The sequence below is a fragment of the Saccopteryx bilineata genome, chromosome X, assembly GCF_036850765.1.
Source record: "Saccopteryx bilineata isolate mSacBil1 chromosome X, mSacBil1_pri_phased_curated, whole genome shotgun sequence".
NCBI classification, from domain to species: Eukaryota; Metazoa; Chordata; class Mammalia; order Chiroptera; family Emballonuridae; genus Saccopteryx; species Saccopteryx bilineata.
The window spans coordinates 23,054,082-23,077,915 of record NC_089502.1 but is presented as its reverse complement, the minus strand read 5'-3'; the positions used below and the strand labels follow the sequence as shown (position 1 = coordinate 23,077,915).

At 39.4% G+C, this 23,834-nt stretch overlaps 1 protein-coding gene across 2 annotated transcripts in view; it reads right to left on the bottom strand.

Annotated features, from left to right (window-relative positions):
* The window catches only part of TENM1 (teneurin transmembrane protein 1), a 1,131,584-nt gene that overhangs the window by 512,986 nt on the left and 594,764 nt on the right, over positions 1-23,834 (bottom strand). The window contains exon 5 of one of the 2 annotated variants that reach the window (XM_066248720.1): positions 20,150-20,390. In XM_066248720.1, coding sequence (XP_066104817.1) covers positions 20,150-20,390 — 241 coding nt within the window. Of the gene's footprint in view, positions 1-20,149; positions 20,391-23,834 lie in introns of those variants that run through there. The other variant, XM_066248721.1, reaches the window with a different exon arrangement.

Sequence of the window (23,834 nt, the reverse complement as noted above, 5' to 3'; positions counted from 1 at the left end):
ATGAAAAAATGCTCAACATCACTAATCATTAGAGCAGCGGTTGGTTCTCAACCTGTGGGTCGCGACCCCGGCGAGGGTCGAATGACCAAAACACTAATAAATATGTATTTTCCGATGGCTTTAGGCGACCCCTGTGTTTTGGTCGTTCGACCCCCACCGGGGTCGCGACCCACAGGTTGAGAACAGCTGCATTAGAGAAATGCATATTAAAACTACAATGAGATACTACCTCACACCTCTGTGAATGGCGCTTATTAACAAAACAACATATAACTGCTGTCGAGGATGTGGAGAAAAGGGAACCCTCCTGCACTGCTGGTGGGAATGCAGACTAGTACAGCCACTGTGGAAAACAGTATGGAGATTCCTCAAAAAATTATAAATCGAACTGCCTTTTGACCCAGATATTCCACTTTTAGGAATATACCCCAAGAACAACATAGCACTGTTTGAAAAGGAGAAATGTATCCCTGTGTTTATGGCAGCATTGTTCACAATAGCAAAGATCTGAAACAGTTCAAGTGTTCGTCAGTGGACAAGTGGATTAAAAAGCAGTGATACATATATACAATAGAATACTATGGGGCCATAAAAAATAAGGAAATCTTACGTTTTGCGACAACATGGATGGACATGGAAACTATTATGTTAAGTGAAATAAGTCAGGCAGAAAAAGAAAAATATCATATGACCTCACTCATTTGAGGAATCCAAGGAACAATGTGAACTGAGGAACAGAATTGACACAGAAGAGAGATCAAAGGGACCAGAGGAAAACAGGACAGAGGGAAAGGGGATGATAGGATGGGATAAACCTGAAGGGAAGGGGGAGGGTGCTATGGGGAGGGGGGCAAAGGAGATGTTGAGGGGAATATGGGGGAGGGCGGATGCATCCGGGGCAAAACTAGAATCTATGTAAACACAGTTAATTAAAATCAATAATAATAAAAAAAGAAATAGCAGTGGTGGAATTCAGCCAGTTCACACTGGTTAGGCAGAAAAAAAAAAAAGAAAATTTGATCTCTAACTTGGTGTGTCAGTTTCTTTCTGTCCACCACAAGGACATCCCAGTGACTACTGTGTACCTCCACACTGAATGTAGTCCCTCCCTTTTTCCTTCCTTCCTTCCAATTTATATAAAAGCTTTTCTTGATTAAGCTTCCTCTCAATCTCCTATTTCATTTTAAAAGAGTACTCTGAAATTTTCTGTATCCACTTTCCTCTTAATAACTCTTTGTTTTTAAAGTTTATTTATCAATTTTAAAGAGAGATGAAGAGAGAGAAGTGAGTTAGGAACATTGACTGATCTGTTCCTGTATGTGCCTGGACCGGGGATTTAACTGGCAGCCTTCTATCCTTTAAGAGGAAGCTCTAACCAACCGAGCTATCTAGCCAGGGCTCCACTTAATAATTCTTCACACCCCTTGCAGTCTAGCTTCAATCTCATCACTGTAATGAAACTGACTGCTTAAAATTCAAGAAGTCTGTAATTGACATAATCAGCATAATCAGTGGTCTCTTCTTGTCCATGCTCTATTTGAACCTTTTGAGACATTTGAAAATCACGACCACTATATCCTTGAAAATTTCTCCTCCCTAGTTCTCCTCTGTGATTACTCCTCAATCACTTATGCTGACTTTTCCTCCTTAATGGACTCCTAAGATATGTTCCCATGGTTTGCTTTCTAATCTTCTCCTTGCACTGAACTTTCTACCTAGGTCTTTCTATATTTCCAATACCATTCATAGAAATCCAATTAGTATGTCCACTGATGAAATTCTTAATTATCCATGTCTATTATGAGCTCTGGAATCAGACAGAAGTAGGTTCAAACTTGTTCCATGACATACTAAATAGTGACCTTGTTGCATAGTATTCAACTTCTCTAAGCCTCAGTTTTAAAAACTCTAGGTTGAAATGAATGTGATAATAGCTTGGCACAATGTTTGGCACACAGTACACAATAAGTGGCAGGAGAAAAACTTCCTCTCTTCCTCTCTTGGGACCCATATCCATATTTTCAAACACTTATTGGAAATTAGACATTTCAAACTGAATGTCCTATATAGACGTTTTAGCATTTCAAAAAAAATACAACAAAAAATAAACAAACCTCATTGTTTGCTTATACCAACTACTGTGTCTGATTTCAGAAATCTACTCCACCTGCAGTTGCCTGCTCATTTACTCACTGTGTCTGTCCATATGCCCTACAAAATTTTCAGTGAAAACTGAGAAATAAAAAGATATAGACCTTTACTCAAGTTGCAACAGGGGATAAGGATTAGCAAATAAAATATTTGGATTGAAAATATAAAATGGAATAAAGTTTTCAAAGTCTTTATAAACATATACACACTGTGCTATGAGACCACAAGTAAGGAGAATTTCTATGGATGTTGCTGTGGGAAAGTGAAGGCATGTGAAAGAAGACATTTAAGAGGTATCTTTGACTCCTCTCACCTTCTCCCATAATTACATCTAGCCAGACCACTGGCAATATTATTAGCTTCATTACAATTAACATTTTGGGGTAAAGGCTGTCTTCCTCACTAGAATGTAAGCTCCAAAAGCAGCGATTTTGTTTATTTTGTTCTCTGTTGTAGCCACAGGGATTAGAAGAGTGGCCAGTACATAGTAGGCTCTCAATACAAATGTGTCAAAATTTGTTATAACTTATCTATGCCATAATTAATTCATCATAGCATTTATAATGAACCATTTTAATTGAAAATATTAGCATTACACATATTCTTATACCCTTAGACATCACACCAAAAAAAATGAACAAAACAGAGAAAAAGACGTTACTGTTTATTTGCATATCTATTCACCAAAGGGGGCAATTCTTTTCGTGCTTTCCTGTTTTTTAAATGGAATACTCAGCTCCACACTTTCACAATTCTTGCAAGGATATTTCAAAGACCTCAAAATGTAACCCTATCATATCTTTGTTAAAAAGCAACAGACATTTTTGTGTTGTGGATTTAATAAAGAACCAGCTGAATTCTCCCAAAGATGTTTAGTTGAATCTCTCTCTCTTTCTTACACACACACACACACACACACACACACACACACACACACACATACACACACACACACCCTTCTGTAGAAAAGAAGGAGACTAATTTACAGGAGCTATTTTTTGCTACTTCAAATATATTTCATACTTCTAGTAAACTATAACAGATAAATGTCTATTAACTTGATGTGGCAATGAAAATATTTATTATGAGAAACTGGATAAGTAAGCTTGTAGTCAATGAAGTTGTTAAGAACTAGTTTCTCTCCTGATAAATACCACATATTTCTGTTTTTAAATATTTAGCCTAGAGAAGGAAGTATATATGATGAGGGAGGGCCAAAAGGTTCATATAGAAAATCCCTTAAAATTTAATTTTGTTTACTATACTCATATATCAATCATCTCATTTTTAAAAAAATTCTGTAAAACATCTGTCTAGATTCACATTTGGATGGCTAAATAAAACTTTTCCATATTAAAGCCAGACTTCATCTCACCTATGGTGAAATTTCCTATCCTTATAAAATGAAATGCATTATATTTGCCTATGGTTTTTATTTTAAAAAGAAACTGAGATTAGTCAATTCAAAAGCATTTTAGAAAATAATACCACTACCAAAGTGACTAGGGATTGTATCACCATAATCTCCAAAATACTGCCCATCATTGCCTAAGTACCATTAACTATTATGGATGTATTTTTATTCTCAATATATAAAATATATTTTTAAGGCTACAGAACTCTCCTTCATGTAAAATTTTTTTTAATAAATACTATTATTTATTTATTTATTTTTTACAGGGACAGAGAGAGAGTCAGAGAGAGGGATAGATAGGGACAGACAGACAGGAATGGAGAGAGATGAGAAGCATCAATCATCAGTTTTTCGTTGCAACACCTTAGTTGCTCATTGATTCTTTCTCATATGTGCCTTGACCATGGGCCTTCAGCAGACAGAGTAACCCCTTGCTTGAGCCAGTGACTTTGGGTCCAAGCTGGTGAGCTTTTGTTCAAACCAGATGAGCCCATGCTCAAGCTGGCAACCTTGGAGCCTCGAACCTGGGGCCTCGAACCTGGGTCCTCGGTGTCCCAGTCCGATGCTCTATCCACTGCACCACCGCCTTGTCAGGCTCCTTCATGTAAATTTAACATATTCTACATCCATCATTTGGTGTAGGCTGAAAAGCTTGGTTAATTCCTGTTCATCTGTAGTAAACAGGATTTATAGGTCATAGATTAGTTCTACAAAGTCTTTTTCCTGTCTTAAAAAGAATCTTTAAATCTGTGGCTCAAGATAGATTTTGCTAACCCCTGTGCTGTTAAAAGATTAAAGCATGAAATAGTGTTGAATCTAAGTACTGAATATGTATATTCTGAGCTTTTTTTCTCTAGTCATTATTGACGGAAAACATTATGTCTCTAAATCTATTTTTTCATTTCAATGTCCTAAGGGGGAGGGGAACTACTTATAAGTGTTAGATAGATTTTAGTAGTAATATGTAATAAAGAAGTATAACCACCACTGGGGAACTTACTTTTACATGTTAGTATTTAAAGAGCATTAGCTCTAGACATTTCAATCACTGCTATCACAACTTTCAAATGATTATTATTTTCCCAGGAGAGATGCTAGTTCCAGAATTCTGGTAACAAGCGCTGGTCATATAGATTTCATTTTTTTTTCCATTTCTTGCCAACATTTCCTCTGCCAATTGCCCTGGTTCTTCTTTCATAAAAATAACCCTGTTGACTTCACTTAATTGTCACATTGGTCTAAAGCCAACAAGGGCAGTTAGCCTCATACCAAGGTACAGCCATCTGTCAGAATATGCTTAAAATCAATGAAAATAGTTGCTACCCACTCTTCTAACCAGATATGACTCCCCTACAGAATTCTTATTTGTCTCTGTGAGTTGAAGTGGTTATGTCAATACCAACTGCAAGTACTCTCTAGTTTTGAATATCACAGCGAAATCCTTAAGTAAGATTTATTTTGGTGACTAGATCATGGTTAATGTCCATCATCACTGACAGAAAATCAAGCAAACTTAGGGTCTAGAGTCAATATTTGGCCAAGAATTCCAAATGAGTAAAGACATCAAGTAATCTGAGTTAGTTGTTTGAATTGGGGGACTGAAAAGAGACTAATTAAAGGGAACAAAAAATGGGTGTAATTCCACTTAAAAGGAAATTCCTATGAAGAGGTAGAGGAGCTAAGAGATCTATCCCATTGCTCTGTCAGGAGCAACTACATATGACATCCTGATAGGAAAGAGTGCTACTCCACTTTACCTGGTATTACAGGCATAACCATTCTCACACACACAATGTGCAAACGGAATGCAGAGAGCAATGCAAAAGAAAAGCAGTAAGTCAAGATTCTGAGAAGCTGGAATGCAGCACACAGCTCTAAGGGGATGGAGATGGAAGAAATATGACACAGGAAAAGGGAAGGGAAATAAAATGAAAGTGCAAAGCATGTGTGCAGTCAAAAAAAAATTCTTGTGGCTACTTTCTGAAATGAATCCTATTAACCCATTTTTAAGATCAAGAAGCTGAAGTTAGAAAACATTCAACAATTTTCCCACGCACATACAATTTACAACCTCAATCCCACATCTGCTGGTTTCTATAATCCAAAACCTTACTCTTAACAGCTTTTATGAAGAAGGCACAACAGGCCAACTTTGCGATTGAGGTTTATTCCACAGGGATGGAAAAAAGACTTTCTGGAGAAGAATCACAGAATGAGAGTATCTGGCAACTCTACTATGTCTAAGAATGGGTCCCTGGATAAGGAAGGTCAATATGGCAATTTAACACCAGGAATTTCAGAATGAAATTAAGATTTTTGGCTCAAAGCTTAAATATTATGGGCTTTTGGTTACAGAATGATTATTTTTATCAGTATTAGAAGAAACTTATGTGCTCACAGAGTAGCCTACAGCAAGAGGTTTTAAATGGAAAGTGGAGGAAAAGGAAGAGGAAGAATAGGGAGAATAATGCCTAATGAAGAACTGGTGACTGCACAACTTTGAGTGCAATGTGCTCTTCCCACAGTATCCTTTCTTCCATTTTTCACTGAATGCGTCATCATGATATTAGATCAAAATGATTTTTAGGTTATTTTCACAGGGAAATTTCTACTTTTCCTCTTCCAACTACCTCACCACTTCCTCTGCCATTCCCATTCCCATCTGGGCTAGGTCTAATACCTCCAATTATTACTACGATGGAATAGTTTAAATTCAGCAAAGCACTTACCTTGGTATTGTTGTTTATTTTGCCTGGCCTTCCCAAACACAGTAAGTAGTCGAATGTGAAGTTCCTAGACAAATAGCTTAGGTTTAAAGTCTGACCTGGACCTGCTAACCCACATGTAAGAATTTTTAAAGCTCCTGATCCTTCTGTACCTCAGTTGCCTCACTTTTCAATGAGGATGGTGACAGTAATAGTACCTACTATGCAAAGTTATTGTAAGGATTAAAACAGTTGATTGATAAGGACTTAGAACAGTGTCTGGCCTGTAGTAATGCTATATATTTAGTTATAATTATTTTCACTAGTACTATACCCTAAATTTCCTGAAAGCAGGGACTTTATTCCTCAGAGAGGCTGGAGTATATGATGAATAAACAGTAAATGCTTTCTGAATGCCTCCCTGTTCAGGGCATGCTCAATAATCTACAAAGTGGGAGGTATATGTGACTTGGATGTTTTTAGAGCATATTAAAGCTAATGTGCTCTCTGAATTGTAGTGACTCTAAATTTCTAGTCTTTACAATAGGGCAGTGTCAATCTCTTATATGGGAAATAATAGTATTTAGTGCACATTTTTAAGCACTCAGCCCTGAGCAGACATTTTACATATATTATTTCAGTTCTCAAAACACCCTCACAAGGCAGAGTCTGCTATTTTTTCCACATAACAGATGGAGAAACTGAGGCCCATGGAAGTTAAGTAATGCATCCAAGTTCATTCACAATAATGTAAGTAGCTTTGTCCAAGGCTATTCAAGCATATATGCTTAACACATCCTCTATGTTTTCCATCTCCATCTCAGGCAATGTGCCCATCTTCCCAGGTTGAATGACATTTCCCTACAAAAAGACAATTCAGACATTGAGAATGACAGTAGAAGTCTTAGAGGAGGAGCCAAAAAGGTTGACCCTGAGTAAGGAAGGGCTCAGGGCAAGGCATAATCTTGAATGTACTAGGTAGTCAGGGCACTGTTTCTATGAATGACAGAAGGCAGGTACCAATCTGAAAGCTGTTCTGGAGATTCATCACAGAGAAATCTTACAAAGCTTCCCTGATATGTGACATCAAAACTTAGGAGAGTGAATGGTTCTAATAATTGGGATTTGTTGGTTGTCATAAACCTTACTTCTCCATTCATATGTTGAAACATTCCCTCGAGTGATAGTATTTGGAGCTGAGATTTTGGGGGGTGATTAGGTCATGAGAGTTTAGCTTTCATTATTGGAATCATTTTCCTCACCCATTCTACCATCTGAGGACACAGGGAGAAAATAGCAGTCTCTCAATTAAGAAATGGGTTCTGACCAGACTCCAAATTGGCCAGTGCCTTGAACTTGGACTTCTCGTCTTCCAGAACTGTGAGAAATTAGTATTTGTTGTTGAAACCACCCAATATATGGCATTTTGGTCATAACATTTGAAATGGACTAATACATTAGTTGTTGAAAGAGTATATTCCATTTAAAACACACTAAGAAAGGAAGTGAAATGATACTGTGTGTTTTTACTTGGGGGAAAATCAGGAACATAAGGGGAGAAACATCTTTAATTAGATCAATATAGAAATAGGGACAAAAAGTAGAGTTTTTGTGTATTTTTATTGTTATTATTCTAACATTTATCAAATGCTTACTGTGTGACTGGCTGATCTGAATACACAGTAACCATGAACTCATTTTCTCCTCACAACAGCCTCATGAGCAGTGGTGGGATGAAAATAATTTAACAATCAGTTCTCTGTCCTAATGACCATTTCAAGTATACATAAAATAATATACCAAAAGGTAGTTTAATACTTCATGTATTTAATACTTAAATAAGAAAAATAAAATTAGGTATACAAAACTGGATTATAAGAAAGTTTTAAAATATTAATGAAAAATATTAAATAATACCTGACCAAAAACCAATAATATTGTTATTTAAGATATTTCCATATTGCTTCTTGATTGGCATCCACACTTGCAATTTTTTTTCACCTATGGATGGAACGAACATGACTGTGGGCACTTCAAATACGCTGTTGTGCAGATGAATGCTAAAATAGAGTAAGGAGCGTAAATGTGTGATTTCTTCATTGGGCGACTGCCCAGGCGCCCACCTGAGAGACTCTGATTATAAGTGCCATTTTAATGACTAGTTTACTGAATTCAACAAAAAATTAGGTATTGCTACTGCTGAACTGGTGCAAACTGGCTGAATTTCACCACTGTCCATGAGTAGGTGTTACTATAATCCTTATATCAAAGATGAGAAAACTGAGGTATGGTGATGTCAAGTAATATGCCCAAGACCAAAGAGCTAATTGATGTTGGATCAGGAAGTCTACAATAAGCCTCCTAGCCAGATGGAGAAATGGATGCTCATTTCTAACACAGATGACAAAAGTGTACCAAGAATAGTGTAGCAAACATGACTGATTTCAACTCCACAAACATCTGCTAGACATATTATTTAACAAAGGTAAATATATGACAAGTCCCCAATCTCCCTTTTTAACGACTCCACATCCCAGAAGGTAGAGAAAATGATGAGGAGGCATGCTTTTCTCACTGACTCACAAAAGATAAAGTGGTGAGGTGAAGGTGATAGAAATCTTTAGAGAAAACAAACATTGTAGCTTAGAGTGCTTAAGTACATTAGAAAGAAAAAATCTTAGACTAGAAAAGTAGTTCTCTAACATTAAGTAGGTATGATCCTATGCCCTGAGATGAATTAAAAGTTGGGAAGGTTTGTTGTCTATTGAAATGTGTGTGCTTGTACTAGGTGCTCACCATTCAATTTAGAATTCCAAAGAACATGGGCCAAGTGTATATACAATAGAATATGACTCAGTCAAAGCAAAGAATGAAATATTACCATTTGTGACAGCATAGATGGACCTAGAGGGTATTATGCTAAGTGAAGTAAGTCAGTCAGAGAAAGACAAATACCATATGGCTTCACTTACATGTGGAATCTAATGAACAAACAAATAAAATAGAAACAGACTTATGGATACAGAGAAGAGACTGATGGCTGCCAGAGGGGAGGAGGTTGCAGAACTGAGTGAAAAAAGTGACAGGATTGAGAAGTAGAAATTGGTAGTTACATAATATTGTTGTCATTGGGATGTAAAGACAGCATAGAGAATATAGTCAATAATATTGTAATAATTGTGTATGGTGCCAGGTGTGTACTAGAAATATCAAAGGGAACATGTAAATTATCTGATTGTCTAACCATTAAGCTGTACACCTTAAACAAATACAAAAATAATATTGAATGTAAATTGTAGTTGAAAAATAAAATTTAAAAACAGAAAATGTACCAAAATTAAGGGAAGAAAATCAAGGATAAATAAATATAAGAGGGTGTGATAAAAGTAATGCCAAGCCTGAGCAAGTGGTGGTGCAGTAGAAAGAGCATTGGCCTGGGATCCTGAGGACCCAGGATTGAAACTACAAGGTTTCCAGTTTAAACGGGGGATCATAGACATGACCCCAAGGTCACTGGCTTGAGCCCAAGGTCACTGGCTTGAGCAAGGGGTCACTGGCTCATCTGGAGTCCCCCTGGTCAAGGCACATATGAGAAAGCAATCAATGAACAAGTAGAGTGCTATAACTATGAATTGATGCTTCTCATTTCTCTCCCTTCCTATCCCTGTCTGTCCCTCTTTCTCTTTAAAAAAATATAAAATGATGCCAAGAAGGCTCATATCCTAGATGAACCTGAAGCTTGAAAAAACAGCTAGAGATGATTGAAGAGGTTTTGGTTTGTTTTTATAAATGTATTTTCAGAGCCCTTGCTAGGTAACTCAGTTGGTTAGAGCATCATCTTAATACACCAAGGTTCCAAGTTTGATCCCAGACAGGGCACATACAAGAACCAACCAATGAATGCATAAGTAAGTGGAACAACAAATTGATGTTTCTCTCTTTTTCCCCTTCCATTTCCCTTTAAAATCAATAAAATAAAAATTATAAAAAATATGTATAGAGCAAAAAAAACAAGGATAGGACAGATAGGCAACTCATGCAATGTTATTGAATGACTGAGATCAGGGAAGCTTTCTCAATGACTAATTTTCTTTGTGAAAGAGAATGAACATTGCCTGACCTGTGGTGGCGCAGTGGATAAAGCATCGACCTGGAATGCTGAGGTGGCCAGTTCAAAACCTGGGCCTGCCCCGTCAAGGCACATATGGGAGTTGATGCTTCCTGCTCCTCCCCCCTTCTCTCTCTCTCTCTCCTCTAAAATGAATAAATAATTTTTAAAAAAAAAATAATGAACATCAACTTAAAAGGGAAAATAAAAATAATGATTAATAACTGTGAATTGAAGCCAAAGATAGGCAAATTGTTCATAAGAAGGCAGTTAATTGTTCTAAGTGAATTAAAATGTTATTTCAGTGTAGTGAGAGGTCTTTGTTGATTGGTCTTATCTAGTAGTAGTAGTAGCTAAAGTTTTAAGACTGTGGTATAGTGAAATGTGCAGGAAGAAAGGAGATTGAAAATACAGTATTTACCCTGGTTTTCAAAAGGGACAGGAAGCCCATGGGCTTCCGTAGACTAGGCCAAGAAACACAATGTTGATTGAATGTAAAATTCCAGAATAGGTTATTAAAAGGATGATTTAAAAGCATTTAGAAAAAATGTAGTAACAATGAGAAGGCAGCATAAATTCTGTAAGAACAAGTCATATAAGACAAGTCTTATTTTATTTCTATTTCTGACATGGTTATTGGATTGACAGATCAGTAAAAATGTATGTATTCTGTATCTGGATATCAGCAAGGCATTTGACAATGTCTCTCATGATATGCCTGTGAACAAGATGGAGAGATGTGGGTTGTATGTTAGCAAAAGACTGCTGCCTGATGAAACAAGTCAAACTGTAGGAATGTTCCAGTGCCATGCCACAGAGTTCTGACCTTAATCTTGTGCTATGTACCACTTTTATTGACTTATATAAACATGACAAAGCACACCTAACAAACTTTCAGATGATACAGTTATGATAGCTATACTATGCAATTACTTGGTATGGCAGAACTAGAATTCGGCTACATTTCTATTGGCTAATAAGATGAAGTCAACTTAGGTAAAATCAAGCCTCTGAACTTATTTTCTCCTGCACATGTGATAAGGTGACAAAAAATTGTAAAACTTAGTATTGGCAATGCCATTTTACAGAGGAAAAGTCAAGCTTCTTGCCTCCTCCTTTCTGTGGAGAATGGCGGGAGAAGAATGTGGGAGCTTCCTGGCTTACTAGGACAATTGGGTCATCTACTAATAATTTAACTATAGTTTTCTGGAAGGACTGAGGCCACTACTTGCTAGAGTCTAGACAACAAAGTAGACAAAGGTTATTTGAAAACTTCCTCATCCCCTTCAATAAGATCCTTTAGGAGACAATGTTTACATACCCTGCACTGATTATAACTCTTCCTCCCCTCCTAAGGTCCTGAGAGTGATGTATACCTCTAGACAAAAGGATCACGAGCCCACTCCCCCTTGCTTGAAAAACCTGCATTCTGGAACTATTTCCTTATCCTAAGCTAAAACTTTTCACTGTGTGGCAACGACCCTAGAATATTTGGAAATGTCTTTAATATATAAAATGACATTTATCACTACTGTGTTAATATGTAAAATGATATTTATCACTATTGTGTTACCTTGTAAGTTTTAATATGTAGGAATGTTTTTTCTTTTAATAGATCCTCTAGATAAATGTTGTAAGCTTGTTAGTAATTGACTATTGTGTCATACTACCCCTCCTTTTCCCCCATCCTGTATGTGATCAAGTCTATATAACTAGCCTCAGAGCTATATTTGAGGCTGCACGATTTGGGTTAGCTATACTCCATGTAAGTCATATGTGGTCAGCTTATTAATAAATCTCTTCCTAAAACTTCTTCTGTATCCTGCCTTGGTGTCTTTACGTAACCCGCGGAATCAAGGTATGCTACTTTATAATACACACCCCCTCATCTCAAACATACAGTTTAAAAGAAATTCAACTAATAATTACAGATTAAAGAAAATATGGCTTAGCCTCAGAACTTGTTAAAATTGTGAAGAGTTTAGTTACTAAGTGCTCTCAATGTGTATCAGCAGTGTATGTGGCCACCAAAAAAAAAAAAAAAAAAGCTGATATTGAAGTGGACAGTATTAACAGAAATATATACTTTGATAAAGGGACCAACTGATTGTTGGGCCTTCCTAAATGAGTCAATCAAGGTGATTGCCTGTGAAGAGTACCATCTGAGGCACTTCAGATGTGCTCCTCAACCTTGTGGTAAAAAATGAGCATGTTGGTGCTTGTATTAATCATAGGACCCTTCTCTTCCCTTAGCCTCAGCAGACTGAGGGAATAACTGACAGGGCTTGCCAATAAACTTAAAAGCAGCCTGGTACAAAGGAGGAAAACTGGGCTCATCAAATTTCGTCTCTTAGCTTATTGAACTGAAGGAGAGCAGAATTTGCCACCCCAAAAATGCCTCTGGCAATTTATTATTTAGGGCTGATTGTTTTTAAGAAACAGAAAACAGGAGAAGTTCTGAAAACAAAGAAGTTAGCCTTTGTAAGAGGCATTTACATGTATAAGGGAAATCTCTATTTGTAAGAGTGTCTCCCCCTGGGAACCAGGAAGAGGAGGATGATTAAACTTCTAAAAGCTCTTATCAATGAAGAAGGCAACAACCTTCCTCTTTTTCACTGTACTGTTACAGATATTCTCCCCTAACTAGCTCCCCACCCCCAGCATCTTCCTTTTATCATTATCTAAGGATGGTATTTAATGTGATCACTTGTGCCCTTTCAGAAACTTATTCAATTTTCTTGGATCTCTCCTGTAAATATAGGAGGTATACATATTTTTAAACTTCTGGATGGTTATCCCCTGTTAACCTTTTATTATAGGGTGGTTTCAGCTGAGAACCTGTAAGAGCACAAAGAAAATAATTTTTCTTCTCTATAGAATGTAGCACTAGCAAGAAAGAGAAAAGGACTGTTAGCAATGGAATATGTGGCTGAAGGCATAGAGTGAGTAGGGCTGGGGGTATACTCAGAATCAAGTAGTACAGTGGAAACCAGATGTGATTATGACAAAAACTATGTGGTAGATATTGGGCAAACAAGTGTGTTAGGCTTGCTCACTTGTACTTCGCTTGACTGGGGCATGAGCACTGGGCAGCACCATGTATATACCCTATGTAAGGTCGCAAGTTCTTGCCCTCAGGGTGGCAGATTTTAGATTGCCTGCCACCATTGGGTGGGGCCATTTTTTTGCTATTGTTTGCCAGAGAGGGGGTTTTCTCCCCAGGTCTGTTTGCTCCTTGGCCCTGAGAGAGAGAAGTGGTTTTCCTTGCTTGCTTGCTTGTCCACCCTTGCGAGACTCCAATAAATGGAATGGCCCACAATTTTCCATCTCCACAGGTCCATTACTGTCTCCACAAATCCAATGTGAACCTGCATGACCATGACTGGCCTTACATCTGGTGCACCTGGCAGAATTTTAATCAGATTTGTATGGAGCTGCCAATAACCTTGAAGGGTGGAATAGAGGAATGGCTGTTGCTAGTGGCTTTCCTTCTGGGGACTGTGGGCTGGGTGTTTTTTACAACCCTGCAAGAGGAAACCAAGAGCTTTATGTGAGAAGCTGCCTGAGAATGGAAGCTCTAGGTTTAACTGCAGACCAAGCAGCAACAATGGCTTGAACTGCAAAGGTCACTGGAGAAAGAGCTGCAGGTCCGAGAACTGCAGGTCAGGCTACAGGCTGAGAACCAGTGATGGCTTAAACTGGAGCGAGCAATGGAGAAGGAGGCTGACTCTTCTCAAGAGCTGCAGTGTGAGATGCAAGATGAAGTTGCCATCTGCAGACTGAGAGACCCAGTCAGTGATTGTCCAGAAGGTAAAAATCCAGCAGCCAAGAGTCCCTCAGGGGCAGGCACAGCCCCCTCCACAGTTAGTGGAGTGCTCTGTGGTCTATCCTAACACCCAAGCAGAGCTGATGCAGTTGGGGTAAAATTTTGGCAGAAATCTACTGAGCCCATGGTAGCCTGGTTGCTGTGGTTGTAGGACATAGGGAGTGGATGGCATCATGCTCTCCAGAATAGAGATGGAAAAATTGGCTGCCATTACTATGCACTCCTCCATAAGGCAACATCTTCAGAACTACTATGACAACTCAGGAAACCATACCCTATTAGAATGGGTGATGGCCTTTATTTGTACAGTCTGGCAGAATGGTGGAGACTTGCCAGGAGCAGTGAGTAGGCGGCATTGCTATAGTGAGCTAGTAAACGTCTTTCAGGAAGTAGGTATGAAGAATGCTGCTTTCAACCCAAGGTCCTGTGGGACAGATAAGAAAGTGTTTATAGCAGGGATGACAGACCTCATTCTCTGAAGTAACCCATCAACCCTTTTTGGGTCAATAGTGGCTATCTTGGGCCCCTATGTGGGGTAGCCCAACAATGCAGTTATGCAGGTCATAGCAGATTTGGGGGAGCTGGAGGCAGCACAGGATCATAAAGCAGTGAGGGTTGCTGCTTGTACTGTCTCCTCCCCCCAACTAACAAGGAACATGAGCCTGGAAAGGTTACCTGAACACAGATGTGGGTAGATTTGATTGCAGCTGGGGCAGATAGGGAGAAATTGGATGGCAGGTCTAATAAAGTCCTTTTAGAAGTTTGGTGGCAACTTGAGCCAGAACAGAGATTCCAGCCACTGAGACAAAAGACCCCAATAACTACCAATAAAGCAATTGGTGTATGGGTGGCACAGTTGCAGGATTACTTGTTGGAGACAGTTGTGGGAAAAGAGGATCCTTCCCAAGACCTATTGTTCCTGTTGGAATAGGGGGAAGGCTCAGAGACCTGCATAACAGGGATGGGTGGGGTTGCTTGAGGCCCCATGTGAAATTGAAAATCCATTGATCACCTTCTAATATGCAGCAAGTGTTGGCATTAGAAAATAATAGAAGCTCTTTTGCAGCAGCAGCAACAGATAGAACTATCAAGGAGGCACAGGCCTCAAATGTGTTTGATCCTGCCAGGCCCTGTAAGCTTGCTGAGGAGTCTGGATAGGGCTTGTGGCAATGGACAGAGCACTTATGAAAGGTGCTGAGACCCATTAATAAAGAGCTGCATGCCTAGTTGCCTGTAATGGACCTTTACCTTGGTGATTTGCAAAGACAGTTGGGCTCTCTGTCATGGACTGATCATTCAGTGGTGTAATATTCTCTTGGACTGCCACCAGAGTGGGGCACTGGCTCCCTTGTTAGATGGACATGCTAGGTTTGGACAGTATAAGGGACCCTGATGAGGGGTTCCTAGCTCCAGTGGAGACCCTTCTGCCCCAGAAAGCTGCTCTGGTCCAGTTGTAGAGATGCACCAAGGATATATTACAGTTTCCATGGACATACCCCTCGACTATGCAGGCCCTCCCACCTACTGTGGGATAGGGGACTAGAGATAGGCCTTCCATTTAGCGCCTTGGGCAGGGTGCTCAGGGAGACATTGTGAAGGGCACTTTTGTAGTTGTTGTGATTGTATAACTCCTGTTGTTGCTGTAGTCTGTTTATGTAATGTACCTCACACAGGGACCATCACAGAAGATACTTGTCATGTAGATTGTGAAGTAGGCAACCCTAAAGGGGTGGAATGTTGGGCAAACAAATGTGTTAGGCTTGCTCACTTGTACTTTGCCTGACTGGTGCATGAGCATGTGGCAGTGCCACCTGTGTATATTCTATGTAAGGCTGCAGGTGCTTGTTTTCAGGGTGGCAGATTGTAGATTGTGGATTGCCTGCTGCCACTGGGAGGGGCATTTTTTTCCTGTTGTTTGCTGGAAAAGGAATTTTCTCTCCCAGCCTGTTTGCTTGTCAGCCCTGAGAGAGAGAAGCAATTTCCCTACCTGCTTGCTCATCTGTTATTGTGAGACTCTAATCAATGAAATAGGCCACCATTTTCTGGCTCCACCATTCCTTTACTGTCTTCCCAAATCCAGTGTGAACATGCATGGCCATGACCACCAGCCTTACAGTAGACAAAAGAAATATTAAGCTGATGATATACTACTGGACAAAGAAAGAGACATAGTGGGCACAAAATGCAGAGGATTGCTGAGTCATAGTAGTGTCAAAGACCTATAAGCTTTATCTGCCAAGGAAAATTGACCAAAAATTCCTCGGTCCCCAGAAACTGATCATATACTTAAAAAGACATCTGCAGTTACTCCAGATAAGCTGAATGACCTTTGCTCTTTGTAACCAAAGAACTTAATAAGAACCCACACCTACATCTAGCCTTGGCCATGACATTTCAAGAGCAGTGGATAGAGTGGAGTGTGGGACTGGAGTACAGAGCGTCCAGGATGGAGGATTTGAAAGCAGTTACTATGAGAAACAGCTGAAGAAACTGGAGAACCATTTAGCTCAAAGACAAAAAGAATCTGGAATACTGAAGAGCTTTTGGGTGTGAGAGGGATTTTACTTATTCTATGACACCCTGTATAGGGACAACAGCTGTGATAGGCTTGCTCTCTGGTTTACCGGCTGCAAGCACTTTGTGCAATTAGTGCATGTGCAGTGACAGCACTATTGTAAGGATGTAAGGGAGGATGAAATCAGATTGTGCTCCTGCCTCAGAGAGGTGCAGTTTGTTTCCTGATCCCTTGACCTCCACTGTGAAAAGCAGGTTTTCCTTTTTTTTTTTTTTTTTTCTTTTCTTTTCTTCTTTTGGCTTGCCTACCTTTGTAAGCCTCCAATAAAGTGGTATGGCTCACTGTTTTCCAGCGCCACAGTTTCTTTACCTTATGGCCAAATTCAATGTGAATCTGGATGGTTACAACTTTACATCTTAGAACTAGATCTGGGAGAAATGGGCAGAGTTAAGAGGTGGGAGATTCTGGTTCAATAAAAACATTCCAGAAGCTGTTTCAGATGACAGGGAATGCCGAAGGAATAAGTCAATTTCCTATTTTGGAGATATTTAAGTAGAGGCAGGTGACCACTAGGTAGGGACGGTGATTTTTCCTTTGGATTGAGGAATGCTTTACTACATATAAGACACTTTCTGCTATATTAGCTTAATCTTCCTGACAACCTGTTGTGACAGGCTTTTTTATTTGTACAGATGAGGAAGCTGAGGCTCAGAGAGGCATGATAAACAGCAGGGCACCTGCAGTTACCTGTAATGGAGTACACATGAAAACATTTTAAAGGCTGTATTTGGGAAATCCCAGCTGATCAGGCTAATAGTTCTCTAGTTGTCCTTTTTAAAATTAATCTTTATGGTGCTGAATATATTTTCAAATATACTAAAAATGTGTTCTCTGCTCAGTCTCACATGAAAACTTATGTTCTTCTCTGCATCTTCTGAAACTGAGACCAATTAATACATTCCTTGCATAGATACAGAAGGTCCGTGGGTTCAGTTTGTACAAACAAGCCTAGATGTACATTTCACATAAAAATAGTTTTGCTCTCCATTTGCCTGAGCCTATTCCCCACCCTCCTTTCAGATTTTGTGTACTTGGCTTCTTAGAGGAAAGGCATATGTTTACTTGTTGGGATTGCTAGTTATTGATCTCTATCACTAAACCCTGCAAAAGAATTAAAAGAAGAATGAGTAAATTACCACTTTTAGTGAAAACTCTTTGAGGACACACTGTACATTAATCTCAGCTTTGTTCACTTCATTCACCTCCCCATCTTTAATTTAAAACTAAAAAAAAACAAAACAAAAAAAAAACTATACACAAACCATATCACTAACACAGTTCTAATTGGGTTATCTTCACCATAGGTGCTGACTGTTATATTTTCTTTTGGGAGATAGTAGAAATATCACTTCATCAAACTATGTAATCTAGTAAGGGATGAATGATACAGAGACTCCTGGATCTGGGCCAAAGGGCTTTTGGTTTGTTGGTGGTGACATATTCTGCGATGCCATGCATGACATTTAACTTAATGTGATGCTTAGGGAAAAAAATTACCAGCCTTATAATGTGAGTTTATTAGTCCTCCCCTTTCCATTCCAATTCTCAAATATTGGGATAGAAACTGATTGGAATTGACAGCAGACATTGCTTATAAAGTGATATACCCATTGTTTACATACAAATGTGCTTAGAAAAAGCTTTGGTGGTAGATCTAAATAAGGCATATAGAAGACAAGGGAAGTCCTTGAATTTATAAGATAACAGAACACTATGTTTTATTAGGTAATGTTTTTCTATGTTAATAGAAAGTTGTAATTTTCGGTTTAATATAGTGACTAGAAATGATGAACAATTTCTCAGTTAATCACATCTAGTTCTGAAAATATATTATGATCAAGGGACCAAGAGCTGTGGAGGAGTAGAACTGTAATCACGTGACAAGGATTTGAGGATTGAATCTGCAAACCTGAATACAAGAAGTGACAGAAAAAGAGGCAAATTTCTTTTCTCAAAAGACCAAACTTCATCCTAAAGGTAGAATCAAGCTTTAAAAATCTCACATGGACTTCCAATTCATGAAGCAAATCCTTTTTAAAACTGTTTGAAGGCAACTTACTTTTTCTTTTCTTTCTCTCTTTCTCCTTTTCTTTCTCTTTCTTTCTTTCTTTCTTTCTTTCTTTCTTTCTTTCTTTCTTTCTTTCTTTCTATTGACTTTAGTGATAGAGGAAGGGGGAGAGAGAGAGAGAGAGAGAGAGAGAGAGAGAGAGAGGGAGAAAGAGAGAGGGAAGCAGAAACATTGAGCTGTTCCAGTATGTGCCCTGACCAAGGATTGAACTGGCAACCTCTGTGCTTCACGATGATGCTCAAACCAACTGAGCTATCCAGCCAGGGCACAACTTACTTTTTCAAAGAATCCTATAATAAACGAAATAAGAACTATCACTGTTCCTCCAATTGTGTTTGGATTTTCCAGTAATATTGAATTTTCTTAAAACAAGGGACAATTGCCTTTTAGTAGTTTGAGGATTCAATTACAGTTTAGATCAGCGGTTCTCAACCTGTGGGTCACGACCCCGGCGGGGGGTCGAACGACCAAAACACAGGGGTCACCTAAAGCCATCGGAAAATACATATTTTATTTAAAAATGTATTGTTTAATAATTATTTATTTTTATTTTTTTTTAATTTTTTTTTTATTTATTCACTTTTAGAGAGGAGAGAGAGACAGAGAGAGAGAAGGGGGGAGGAGCTGGAAGCATCAACTCCCATACGTACCTTGACCAGGCAAGCCCAGGGCTTTGAACCGGCAACCTCAGTGTTTCCAGGTTGACGCTTTACCCACTGCGCCACCACAGGTCAGGCTAATTATTTATTTTTTGATGGCTTTAGGCGACCCCTGTGTTTTGGTCGTTTGACCCCCTGTCGGGGTCGCGACCCACAGGTTGAGAACCGCTGGTTTAGATAATGGCTAAATTTCCTATATTTTTGTGGGTGTCTGCCCGTAGGGAGATTATACATCTGTGGTTTCATCTTTTTTTTAAAAAAATATTGTTTTCCCCCCTTTTAATCAGCGTACTGTTGTCTGTGTCCATGAGTTTTCTTTCTTTGCTTAATCCCTTCACCTTTTTTTACCCAGTCCACAATGGCCATCCCCTCTGACAGCAGTCAGTCTGTTCTCAGTATGAATGTGTTTCTCTATTGTTCTTTGGTTTATTTAGTCTCATTTTGTCGTGTGCATCGTCTTTGGTTTGTGTCTGCTGTGTGGGTCTAAATGTGCAGCTTGTGTGTGTACCTGTGTTCACGGAGGGGTGTGCATCTCTGTGTTCTTTGTGTGTTTCTGAAGATGTCTACAGAGAGATGAGTTTCTGTACTGGAATCACCCTCTATTAATCCTTAAATTTAGTGGGTTCAGTAATAGTTCAAGTACCTGGTCTCCAATGGTATGTTGCTATTCAAGACCCAGCTGTTATGCAGATGAACTGAATCCTGTGTACTTGTTGGAGGAGCTGGAGTGGCTGGGCTGGGCTGGCTGCGGGTAGTCATTGATCGCCTCTGAAGAGAATCTGCTGCAGTGGGTGGCTTCCTGGCACAGGTGCAGGCGTGAGGAGGTGGCGGTGGTGGTGGGAGGGGTCTGAAGGTGAACTGGTTGTGCGGGCTGCTCTGCATGTCTAAAGAGAAGAGAAGAAAAACACAAAATAGAGACTTAATCTTCCACTTGGTAGTCAAGAAAACACAGCTTGTCAGACTTCACATTTTAGAATAATATAACCTGTGAGGTGTGGAGAGAGTTAAGTTCAGTCTATCTGTAAAAATGTCACTTGGCTTTCCAAAACACGTACCCACATGCTCATGAAATGTAAAACATTCACAGTTGCATTTACATGTAAATTCTTCAAGGCTATTGCAGCTAAAAAGTAAATGAGGCCGCCTTACACAATTTGTCATCGTTTCTGCTACTGAACAAATAAATCATCAACAAGACACAGAGTTACAGAACAGAAGTGAGCCGATTTCCATCAGTTGCAAATGTCTCACTTTGGAAAATACCGGTGAAAGGCACAAACTTATTGCAAGGCAAACCATTCAACACTTCCAATAAAACTATAAGGCCACCTTCTGGCTTTACCTCCAAAAAGTATGCTAGCCTGCCTACACGAGAGCAAAACATACATTAGCAAAGAAGCTCACAAGTGTGTAATTCAACCACTTGAAACCACTCTCTTTGCTAGCCCCCATACTCAGAATGCCACTTGTAAAAATAGGTTGAAAGGAGCTTGTTCAGGTTATTAGATATATTTCCATGGTCACACAAAGCACAGTCTGTACCCCAAGGCCACCACCGCACATAAGAGCTCTGCCATATTAGCAGCAGTTTAGGCAGCAGGGACATTATTTTTTCTGCCTGTTTGCAGAGAGGGAAGACTGGGACAGTGGTCCTCAGACTTCTGTTATTGCTACGGTTTGGTATTTTTCCATTGTTTTTGTGGCAGGCAGGAGTAAAGACAGTGAGTTAGAATTTGTCCCATGAGAAATACTCCAATTAAACCCTTTTGAAGAGAAATTGCTATGGTAGCTGATAGCCACCTCTCTTCCACAGGAGAAACATAATAGATGTCAAGTGATTTCCTGTAGCACCAGCACGTTCTGGATAAACTCTACGAACTGCATGGCTTTGCCCACCTCCCAAATGACCTGGAGCTGAAAAAGCAGAAAGACGCCAGAGGTTTCTGATGCCTAGCAAAGGGCTCAGCTGTATTGTTGGGAGACATCCTTTGTGATGGCTGATCACGGGGGAAAAATCACTTCTTTCAGTCTTTCCACTTTAAACTTGATTTTAAACATATTGGTATGGCCCTGGCCGGTTGGCTCAGCGGTAGAGCGTCGGCCTGGCGTGCGGGGGACCCGGGTTTGATTCCCGGCCAGGGCACATAGGAGAAGTGCCCATTTGCTTCTCCACCCCCCACTCCCTCCTTCCTCTCTGTCTCTCTCTTTCCCTCCTGCAGCCAAGGCTCCATTGGAGCAAAGATGGCTCGGGCACTGGGGATGGCTCCTTGGCCTCTGCCCCAGGTGCTGGAATGGCTCTGGTCGCGGCAAAGCGACGCCCCGGAAGGGCAGAGCATCGCCCCCTGGTGGGCAGAGCATCGCCCCTGGTGGGCGTGCTGGGTGGATCCCTGTCGGGCGCATGCAGGAGTCTGTCTGACTGTCTCTCCCCGTTTCCAGCTTCAGAAAAATAAAATACAAAAAAAACCCCATATTGGTATGGTTTTCATATTTTAAAATGATACTAGTCCCCCAAGAGCATGACAAATTCTTGATCGTATTTTCTAGTATAGGTGGCTCTCCCTTTAAATGAACTTGCTATATGAAAAACAGAATTGTACAAAAGATAGATAGGGAAGGGAGTGAAGATCATTCATTTTATACAAAGAATTTATTTATATAGTTAGTTTCCCTTGTATATTTAAAAGGAACTAAAATGCCTCATGAATTTTCTAAATTACCTCCATTATTCCAGGCCCAGCCCAAACCCCGCATCCACTACAAAAATCATTGCAAGGACTTAATATTCCACTATTTTTTTAAACCTCTGGTCATATACTCATAACAATAACCAGAAGCATGCTTTCCATCCTTGAGACTCAAGCATTGATTGAATGCTGGAACCAAATGGACCTTGAAGATCTTCTCATTTAGTAGATGAGAAATGTGACACCCAGAGAACTGCTTGTCCAGGGAAACTTGGTAAGTAAGTGGTGTGGTTTAGATTAGCACTCACATCTCCTGACTATCTGGCCAGAGCTCTATTTACTTACTATATTGCAGATCTCTGTAATGAGTTGTCTTTTCACCTCCTTAAGATTTAGACACAGAATCGTCCACATTTTCTGGATTTCTCACTTATGACATACCACCTTGCTCTGCAGCAATTTATTTATAAGTGTGCTTACTTCTTAAATAATATCTCCTTAAATTTAAGGATAAAGGCAGTATGGCATCATGCTATGCAACACAGCAGAGTGAAACAAAGCACAGAATTTGGGGATATGACAAACCTGGGTTTGATTTCCACCTCTGCCATTCTGAAACTCTAATCCCTTTTTTGTAAAATGGATATGATAATTTTTTTTTACTAACAATCAAGTTTAACTTGTATAAAATGTGCTTGAACATATTTGTTCATTGAATGAGTATAAATAAGACTTGAGATAACCAAAGGGGGTCGCCTAGTTCAGCCCTTGTCCTATTTTTTTCATTTTACAGATGAGGAACCCCAGGCTCAAATGGTGAAGTGATTTGGTCAGTCATTCCACATGTGTGAATCTATCTGCCAATGTCTGATGATTCCCAGCCCAATCCTTTTTCCATTACACTACTCTAGAAAATAAATGATTCTCTTATTTGTATTATAAATTTGACTCCATAGTTTAGAATGTTACAGCATCCCATTGATATCTCATGTTTTTGTCTTATCTTCCAAAATAGACTCCATGTATCTTAGAACAAGATCATCTGCTTTTATTGTATGCTGCACAACACTTAGCACTGTAGAAGCACAGAGTAAGATTCCTGAAAACTTTTATTGATAGAAAACTATTATTTGTTTCCCTGAACTATGGGACCTAGAGTAACATCCTCAATGTTCTTTTGGCATCTTCATTCTGATGTAGCCACTGGATATAAATTTGATAGTTCACAGAACAGTAGGGTTCCCCCTTGAAGGCTTTAGTGAAATCTGTCCCAGCTCCACAGGCAAGAACAATGATATGCTGAAGAGGTTGCTTAAGATCCTGCCCTTCCAAGATATGGAGAGAGTGTCAGTGACGCACTGTACAGCTCTGCTATATAAATCCACAAACTTAATGACACAGGGAAGGGAAGCAAAGGTGAGAGTCCAGAGTTAGAGGAAGAAATTAATTTTAGGTCTTGGGGTTAGAACGCCTCCAAGTGATACGTATGCTATCATTTTAATCAGCAATGTTTCTCTCAGCAGTTGTTTAAAAGAAAGCTTTGACGCATTACGTGTTCAAAAAAATCATTCATCATCCGGATTTACCACTTGCTACATTTCCTCAAAATCTTTGCAACTCACTTATTACTGTGAAAAAATAATA